This window comes from Monodelphis domestica, chromosome 4 (genome assembly GCF_027887165.1).
Source record: "Monodelphis domestica isolate mMonDom1 chromosome 4, mMonDom1.pri, whole genome shotgun sequence".
NCBI lineage: Eukaryota > Metazoa > Chordata > Mammalia > Didelphimorphia > Didelphidae > Monodelphis > Monodelphis domestica.
This window is the reverse complement of record NC_077230.1, coordinates 351,925,646-351,935,776: the sequence shown is the minus strand read 5'-3', so window position 1 is coordinate 351,935,776 and position 10,131 is coordinate 351,925,646. Positions and strand designations below refer to the sequence as shown.

The window sequence follows — 10,131 nt, the reverse complement described above, 5'->3', positions numbered from 1 at the left end:
CCAAATCTAATTTAAAAATATATTTATACAGAAGGAGCTGAAGGCTAAAGATGGTAAGGGACTTTCCTACAAGCAGTCAATAAATAAATACTTATTAAGCACCTACTTATTAAACAGGAAATATGCTAAGGACTGAGGATTCAAAGAATAAAAAAAAAGATTAGCCATGATTTCACGTAGCTAAGCGTCTAGTGGGATAGATAACATGAACAAACAAACTATCTAAAGATAAATTTGAAATAATCAACAAAGAAGAGGAACATTTTCCTACCAAACTTTCTTTTATCTTCATAATACAATACAAATTTAGAGCCATTTATTTCTCCAATGTCTAATTTTAAAAATTGAGGTCTGTATTTTGTACAAATTCATTTTTAAGCAAATGCAAGAGATAAAAAATTAGGACTTGTTAGCACAAATATTAAAGCTGTGATATTTCTTTTCAATTCATATTTAAATATTGAATTCTAAATCTGTGGTCTATATAACCCTAATGTGTCCATGGATAAATATCAGTGATTTTATGAATGTGGATGGGTAAAATTACATTTTATTTTCACAAACTCTAACTGAAATGGAACCTTTTCTTCAATTTTTTAAAAGATATTCTGAAAAGAGGTCTATAGTATTTATAAAACTCTCACTTGGATCTGTGACATGCAAAAAGATGAAAAATAATTAAACTGCATCAATAATCCCTAGATTTAAAAATTGAAATAAATTTATTTTATAATATAACATGTATACTTTAGTACATATACATATATTCATAAAAACAAACATGTATACATATGTGTGTATAAAATGCATAGTGAAAAATCAATGTATGTATGTGTATGTATATTCAACCTCTAGAGATTAAGAGAGAGGTAGACCAGATGCCATAAAATTATTTTTCAAATAGAAAACAATTTTTATTAGAACATCTCAAACCGAAAGAAGTCTATCCATAGAATTGAGTTTTTGTCCAGCAAAGAACTCCAGCAGAAGGAAGGGAGAATCTACATAAGAATGAAGCACCTGCCAAATGCCAGGGATGTTATGAATGCTTTACAAACACTGTCATTTATCCTCAAAATATTCCTCTCATGTAAATACTACAATTATCCACATTTTACAAATAAGGAAATTGATGCAAATAGAAGTCAAGTGACTTGCCCTGGATCACTTAGTTACTAAATGAATAAGGACGGAATTTGTTTTAGATTTTTAATTATTTTTTTTCAAATCCAAATTCTTTCCTTCCTCCATTCCCCCATATATATGTAGAAAGTAAGAAGTAGATTCCCATTATGCATGGGAAGTCATACTAAACAGCTTTCCACATTAGTCAAGATAAAAAAAAGAAAGGAAAAAAGTAAAATAATTCTCTGGTGTCTGCTCTCAGAATTTCTTAATTCTTTCTTTGGAAGTGGATATTATTTTTCATTTGAGTCCTTTGGAGCTGTCTTAGGACACATTTGAACTCAGATCTTCCCTACTCCGACCTACTATACCAGTTCCTACAAAAACTTGAAGTTACCTTCTAGGAAACTGTAGTTAAACATCTGACTGTTGTGACATATTCCCAGAGTTTCAACTATCCTGGCCTTCCTTTGTCTGGCTCACTAATGTTGGAGGAGTTCATCTAGGAGAGCTCCAGGGACCCCACATTTCTTTAGGGCCTGATAGGATAGGATCCCCCTGCCCCCAGGGAGGGAGTAAGTCAGCAAAGAAATAAAAGCTCCCACCTTGCTGCTGTTGATGCTGGATGGGGCCTCCCCAGAGGGCCCAGGATCTTTTCAACTAGCCTCTCCAAGCTGAAGTTCAATTCCGATTTAGGAAACCAGGTGAGTCATAGGGTAGAGCTGGGGTTACAGTCAGTTTAGAAGGCAAGACAATTTTAATAGGGACATGGTTTATATAGTCAGTCTCATTCTCCTCTTTGAGCCCCTTTTTTCCCTCTGCAAAGAAAAATAATGCCTTGGTTTCTCTCCTTCCCATCATTTAAATTTATTCTCCAGAATGACTATTTTTGCTTCCAGAGACTTATAGAGGCTGGACTGGACACCAGGCACCCCCTCCTTTTTCTCCTGCCATATTCAGTGTAGCTACCACCTTACCCCCAGCAAGAAGAATGACAAGCCTGGGAATTCATGTGAGTCTTTACTTTGCATGAAAGAATTTATCATGTTCAGGAACAGTAGTGTGAAGAATATAATCATCCTGGAGCCTTGGGCTCTGAATCCACTGTTTCATATCATGAACTATCCTATCTTTGGTTTTTCTCTGCTGTCACATATTCTATTCCCTTCTGAGGGCAAAACTCAATCAACAAAATGTCTCTCAGATGTCACCGTTGGTGTCAAATAATTGCAGTTTAAACCTGATCTGAGTGTAGAATGAATCTCTTCAAAGACCTTAAGATGGTAAAGGAATTCCATGGCAGGAGGGCCTTCCTGGTATTCCTGAAATTGTGTTTTGTAGGTGACTACCTCATTCCACCAAAGGGTGGGATGCTCATATGGTTTGATGATGGCCAGTCACTTCATTGTTACCGTATTTTTTTCACCTCTAAATTGCAAGGCTGGGATGAGATGACTTATAAGATCTGCTCCAACTCTATGATTCTAACCTAGGTCTGCCATCGTTTTACAGGTTTCAGAACCAAATTCTTTACCGTCATGCTCTTTGTAAACAAAGGTAACAGAGAGACTGCTGAGTCTGGGATCAGAAAGCTCATCTTCAAGAGATTAAATCTGGTCTCAGATATTACAAATATATGATGTTGGGCAAGTCATTTAACTGCATTTGCCTTAGTTATGCATCTGTAAATGAACTGGAGGAGGAAATGGCAAACCACTCTAGTATCTTTGCCAAGAAAACCCCACATGGGGTCTTGAAGAATCCAACCTAACTGAAAAAATTGATAGAACCAAATTATGCAATATTACAACTCCTACTTCTATAAGTTTGCAAACACTATTGCCCAGATCTTGAGTAATCTCACGCATCATTTTGACTTTTTGAAACCTCTAGTTCACTTCAAGGTTTTGCTCAAGTGTCACCTCCTACAAAAATCTTTCTTTGATTCTCTTAATCTTGGCTCTGAAATATATATATATATATATACATATATATATGTACATATGCATTTATATATTTATTTTACATTTTCTTTGTGTTGTTTTATCTGTGTACATGGTGCTCTCGCACTCCACCCCAATAGATTCTAGGTCTCTTGAGGACAGATATTATTTTCATTGAAATTGAACATTGCTTCAGTACTGAACATCGTGTTTTGACACCTCAGAGACATAGTACATTAATATGTGTTAAAAGAAAATTAACTTAAGAGAAGTGAAGGGAAGGGAAGGGAATTATGTCCTGATGCCTTAGATCCTACAACTTTTCTCATGCATGGAGGTGGAGAACTCTTCTTCAGGAATATAGAGCTTCACTGCTAGCCATGACAAATAAGCCGTTCCATTTCCTATTCCTGTTATGAATTATATGTATTGGGATTTTTTTGTTTTGAGGTCACAGTGAGGAAGGATGACACAAATCCAGGTAAAGAGATCTAAGTTTTAGTTCCTGCTCTACTCAGTTCACTGAGGGATTCCTTGATCTTAGCCAAGGCCCTTGATTTCTCAGACTGAATAAAATAGCTTAAGAATTCTTGCCTATTTGAGGGCAGCTAATTGGCTCAGTGGACAGAGAGCCAGGCCTGGAGATGAGATCTCTGGGTTCAAATCTAACTTCAAACACTTTCTAGCTGCATGACTTTAAGCAAATCACTTAACTCCCTTTGCCTAGCCCTTACTATTATCCTTTAGAACTAATCTGTAGGTTTGATTCTAAAATGAAAGATAAAAGTTTTAAAAAAGAATTCCTGTCCACCTGATCATGAAGATATTATGTTGATCTAATAAAATAATTAGTGTTCAAATACTTCTTTCAAAAAAGAGAGGTAGCACTCAAATGGAAGGGTTTATTATTATATTTAAAATAAAATAATATGCAAAAATGTATTTCTAGGGTACAATAAGTTATCATTTTTGAGGAAAACAAAATCATCTACTTTTTGCTAAATAAAACTTTTTTTAAAGTGATGACAACAGAAACTTTGAACTCTGGCCTCACTTCCTTTTACTCTTATCTGATCCCCTCTGTTAGTTCTTTCCCTCTGAGATTACCTCCCACTTATACTCTATATTTTTTTCTGTACAGAGTAGCAAAGATTGTTAGAGGCCCTACTGTCTGGGGTAAGAAATCTATATGAAGTATGCCTCTATCAAGGTTGAGGGAAGGAGGGGAAGGAGGCTGGCTCAGCAATGCAGCCAGAATATCCAGAGCAGGTAATTCTGAGGACAGACCCAGATTCTAGCTGAAATTTTACTTTTTCTTTTCCTTTACCTTACCCTTTTCCCCTTATTCCCTTCCCTTCCCTTCCCTTCCCTTCCCTTCCCTTCCCTTCCCTTCCCTTCCCTTCCTTTCCCTTCCCTTCCCTTCCCTTCCCTTCCCTTCCCTTCCCTTCACTTCACTTCCCTTCCCTTCCTTCCCTTCCCTTCCCTTCCCTTCCCTTCCCTTCCCTTCCCTTCCCTTCCCTTCCCTTCCCTTCCCTTCCCTTCCCTTCCCTTCCCTTCCCTTCTTTTCCCATTTCTCTGCTTTTTCCCCTTCTCCATTTCCTTTTTTTACTTTAAACCCTCCTTTACTCATTTATAAATTTCATGTTTTCTTTCCAGAAAGAAAAAGTAATTCAAAAGGATAGTATATTTATTATTCTTAGTTTCTAAATTAACCCTAAGGAAATCTGGGGGATGTAAAAAAATCCTTAGTAGAAAGGGAAGAACCATACTGTGACAGTAAAAGAGAATATAGACATGAAAAGGAACACTGACTGAATGGCAAAGGGGGCTTGGGCAGGACCAGAGAATTTTTCTAAAAACAGGAGGATCACACAAGTGTCAGTCAGTCTAGTTGGAATCAGCCCACTATTTAGATCCTTTGAAAGGTCCTTGATTTCCTCAGGGAAGACCCTCCTTCCATTAACCCTAATAACATGTATTTCTTATTTCCTGTGAGATTCTTATCCAGGTCTATCCATACTAAAAGTAAACTGAGAACCGATGAGTACCTTGCAGTAGCCTCTAAAGCAAAGAAGCAACTGTGGCTTAAATTCATTGCAGAATAGACAGCTCAGGAGATTCAATTTGAGGAAAGTATGGAGGGAGTTATTCAGATAGAACTTAAGAATGTCAGACAGAATGACATACCAGACAGGTTCTTTTCTTCACTGATTAAAACAGTAACACCTCTGTTCCCAAAGTCTCCTTCAAAGCCATCAGGTCAGATGTGTCAGTTCTCAATTGGATCATAGCCTATATTGTTCCAATCAAAATCCAGAGCAATGACCAGATGGCTACCATCCAATGACTCTAAAAGGGAGATTGAGGTCCATGTGATCAGTGATTGTCCTGTTGACACAGAAGTCTAGGGCTTGCTAAGGAATTGCCAGTACATTAAATAGAGGTCCAGAAGATCCTTAAGAACTACAAACAAGGATGTTTCATTGATGTTTTTATAGGGCAAGAGACTGGGATACATGATCTTTGAAGCCCCCTCTCCTAAAATCAGATTCTATACATTATTCCCTCAGAAACTTTGAGCTGAGCATAGTGTGTCATCATTTGTAGTCTCTATTTTTGACCTTGAGCCCTTATGATAACTACCACACATGAAGAAACTAATGAACAGAGAGATTAAGTACTTTTCAAAGGTCACACAGAAAAATAATTCAGAGATGAGTTCTGAACTGAATCTCTGTTATACTAGAGCCAGAGGTTTTTCCACTGCCTCCCTCATTAAGCTAAAGCCTGAACTGGGATTTCATTCAGTCTCTAAAGTCAAAGATCTAAGATTAACAGTGTTTTCTCAGAGCTTAACTTTTCTCATTTTCAGTTAGCCCTCTTCCCCAAGAGAATTCTTTTGTAAGATTCACTCTTGAGGTGAGCTCTTCAGAAGAAGGACACAGAATTCCGTCCACACCAGAAATACCAGATCCTTTGATAGTTTATATGAATTAGGTGAATTATTTGACTAACTTGCTGTGGCTGAAAGAAATGTACTACAGTTTCTGAGCCACTACTATTGGCCCAAATTGAATATATATCCCCCCCTGAAATATGTCCTATTAGATAGAATGAGGGATAAGGAATAGACTAATAATGTTATTGGTATAGATAACTCCCATATGAGGAAAGTATCTCTACCAAAGCAAGTCATCATCTTTTTGCAACTGGTAGTTGTAGAGACTGAACACTGGGAATAAGTGACTAACCTGGGATCACATGGCCAAAATAAACATTCTAGTCAAGTATGCATAGTATAAAAAAAATTCCCATATTGGCCATCTCCAAAAGTTAGGTTTCCTCCTTCATGTTAAGGTCATCACTTTTTTAGCAGGAGGTGAATGAAACATTTAATCTTCAGTCATCTTCACTCATGGCTTACCATTGCATTGATGGGTTCGTAAATCTTTCAAAACTGTTTTTTCCAGGGGGCAGCTGGGTTGCTCAGTGGATTCAGTCAAGCCTAGAGATGGGAGGTCCTAGGCTCAAATCTGGCCTCAGAAACTTACCAGCTGTGTGACCCTGGGAAAATCACTTCACCCCCATTGTGTAGACCTTACCACTCTTCTGCCTTGGAACCAATACACAGTATTGATTCCAAGATGGAAGGTAAGGGTTAAAAAAACCTGTTCTCTCCCAATAATGTTATTTTTATTGTATATACATTTTCTCCTATTTCTAATCACATTACTTTTATCAGTTTGTAGAGATATTTCCAATCTCCTCTGAAATTACCCCTTTTGTCATTTCTTATAACACAATAATATCCCACTATATTAATATACTATGAATTGTTTAGTCATTTCATAACAGGTATCTACCTCCTTAGTTTCTAGTTTGGGACCCAAGAAAAAATAAGTTGCTACAAAACTATATTTTTTAATATATGCATCCCTTTCCTCTTTTTATCACTTTAGAGAATAGGCCTAGTAGTAGTAAAACTAATTTGAAGGACACACATAGTTTAGTAACTATTGAGGACCTCAGTAGATTTATGACCCACTTCTAAATTTTAGATTTCACATACTATAACTGTGTTATGACTAAATATAATTATAACATGCTTCTCCTTAAGCTTCCATTGGGGTGGCTTCTAATTTAATGCATCAAAAAATTTTTAAAGAAATTACTATATGCCAAGCAATACACTAAAATGCTAGCGGGTTTTTTTAAAAAAGTGAACACAATCCCTGACTTCGAGGAGCTCACATTTGAATGGGGAGGATACAACATATTAGTAACAAGGGATATAAAGAGTTCCAACGAGTAGATGGGAAGTCATTTTGGAAGAGAAGGCACTAGCAGTTAAGGGGATTAGAAAAGGCCTCCTGCAGAAGGAAGGGTATGAGGTGACTCTTGGTGGATATATTATCTGAGAGGTGGACGTGTGGAAAAACAACATTAATAGCAATTGCAATAGCTCATAGATAAGAAACTATTGCATCATATATTTAGAGCTAGAAGTGATGCTATCTAATCCCCTCAATTTACAGAACAGCAAACGGAGGCTCAGAGAGTTTATATACCTTGCCCAGGATCATACAACCAGTAAGAATCTGAGTCAGGTTAGAAAGTTGGGGTTTTCTGACTTCAAGTCCAACTATCTAACAACAAGGACATTTGGAAGGAGTGTCATGTGCAATAAACAGCTGGTAGTGAAGCTGGATCTTAGAGTTTATGAAGGTGAATGAAGTGTCAAAAGACTAGAAAAGTAGGAAGGAGTCAGTTTAGAAAGAGTTCATATGACAAATGTAGAATTTTATATTTAGTCCTGGAGGTAATAGGGAGCTACCAAAATTTACTGAGTGAGAAGAAAGGTGGGGAGTGACATGGTCTGACCTGAACCTTAGAAAAAATCATTTTAGCAAAGGATGGGTTGGAATGGGGACAGAGTGGAGGCAAAGGGATTAATTAGAAGGCTGTTAAAGTAGTTCAGATAGAAGCTGATGAGGGCCTAACTGTGAGGCAACTGGGCAATTATATCAAGTATATATATTTACAAATATATATATATATATATATATGTACTTTTATATTCACAAGTCTCCCTTCCACATCTCATTTTCCCTATCATGGTTTCAATATATTGCAGGTTGGCTTAAGAAATTAAACAGGCATTTGCAAGGAGTTTGGTGGAAGCTACAGATGAAAGGTAAAAACCAGCAGATGACACAGAAAAAGTTGAGAAACTCAGAATTGCATAAAAACATATATATAGTATTACATATCAACATATTTTATCTTTTAATATAAGTATGCACAATTTATTTTTTAAATTAAAATAAGCAAAATGGTAGAGTTTGCAAAAAGAAAACAAAAGCCAGAAGATGACACACAAAGGGTAGAAATTTAGAGTTATCCTAACACTGACCTTCAGATAGCCTATGACCAAATACTTAACCAATACTTTACAAAAAGGTACTGTAAATACCCCATACTTCTTCTCTGATACAAAAGAAAGGTGAAAAAATTTATGCAGACTTTCCAGATCATGGAAACCCCATGCCCCTTAATCATGTGATATGGAAGGGATACTTGTATATAATAATTACAGAGTAACTTAGGGAAGAGGCTTTAGCAAATAGGGGAAATCAGGAAAGTCTTCACACCATGAATTCTGATCAATTTCATTCATTCTCAGGAAAATCTACTTTTCCTTTTTCCACTTCTTTTTGCTTCTCATTTTCCCACCCCCATCTCAAAGGCTAATGGATCCAATGTCTATAATTATTGGAAAAATCTTCAGGATTTATACATTTCTTGGTGAGGATGATTGCCAATGACCATGAAATGAACACCCACAACACTCCTCCACTTGGAGTTCTATTATTCAAAAGTCATATTTGCTCTGAATGGCATCATTTGTTTAATGTATAGGTGACCTTCCCTGAGCTAGCCAGATCTTTACCCTGGGGATCAAACTTCTTGGTCCTGGTGCCCAAACCAAAACTGTCTTCTTCACACATATCCAACAGTGTCCTACCCACACCTTTGTTTATGCACCATTTTTTAGGAGTTTGCCACTGAACATATTCCAAGATCTTCCTCTTTACTGACCCTGCCCATGGCAGCCACCAATCACTCCTTCTTCCAGCACCTCCACTTTGTCCTGACAGGAATCCCGGGACTAGAAAGAGGATATTATTGGATGGCACTCCCATTAGGTTTCATTTATGCCATTGCCATCTTGGGCAATGGCATCATCATCTCTACAATCAAATCTGAAACATCTCTGCACATCCCTATGTACTACTTTCTGTGTATGTTGGCACTGGCAGACCTAGGCTTGGCCCTCTGCACTTTGCCCACCATGCTGGGTATCTTCTGGTTTGACTATAAACTCATTGCTTTTGATGCTTGTCTGGTCCAGATGTACTTCATTCACACTTTCTCTGCCATTGAGTCAGGAGTGCTAGTGGCAATGGCCTTTGATCGAGTTGTGGCTATATGGAACCCACTTAGGTATGGCACCATCCTTACCAGTGGGGTAGTCTGCAGAATAGGGGCAGCCATTCTTACACGGGCTGTATGTGTGGTATTTCCTGTGCCATTTCTCATTAAGCGGCTCCCCTTCTATCGTTCCAATGTCCTGTCCCATTCTTTTTGCTTACACCAGGATGTCATGCGCCTTGCCTGTGCCAGTACCCGTGTCAATAGCCTCTATGGTCTTATTGCTGTTATTTTCACTAAAGGTTCAGATTCACTCTCTATCCTCCTTTCCTATATATTTATCCTACGCACAGTATTGGCCATTGCCTCTGGAGAGGGTCGACTAAAAGCACTCAACACTTGTGTTTCCCATATCTGTGCTGTGCTCATCTTCTATGTGCCTCTCATTGGTGTATCTGTTATTCATCGCTTTGGGAAGCATCTATCCCCTCTGACTCATGCCCTCATGGCCAATGCCTATCTCCTTGTTCCCCCTGTGCTAAACCCCATAGTCTACACTGTGAAGACCAAGGAAATCCGAAGGAAGATTATACAGATATTTTCTCAGACAAAAGTCACTGTGGAGAGTTAG

At 37.7% G+C, this 10,131-nt stretch overlaps 1 protein-coding gene across 1 annotated transcript; it reads left to right on the top strand.

Moving 5' to 3' along the window:
• Positions 1–9,174: 9,174 nt before the first annotated feature.
• Positions 9,175–10,131, top strand: LOC100019646 (olfactory receptor 51H1-like). The gene has a single exon (XM_001372390.3). The coding sequence runs from the start codon at positions 9,175–9,177 to the stop codon at positions 10,129–10,131; it is 957 nt and encodes a 318-aa protein (XP_001372427.3).

Excerpts from the sequence above, each read along its gene's own strand:
- LOC100019646 (XM_001372390.3), top strand. The coding sequence starts at position 9,175 with ATGGCAGCCACCAATCACTCCTTCTTCCAGCACCTCCACTTTGTCCTG.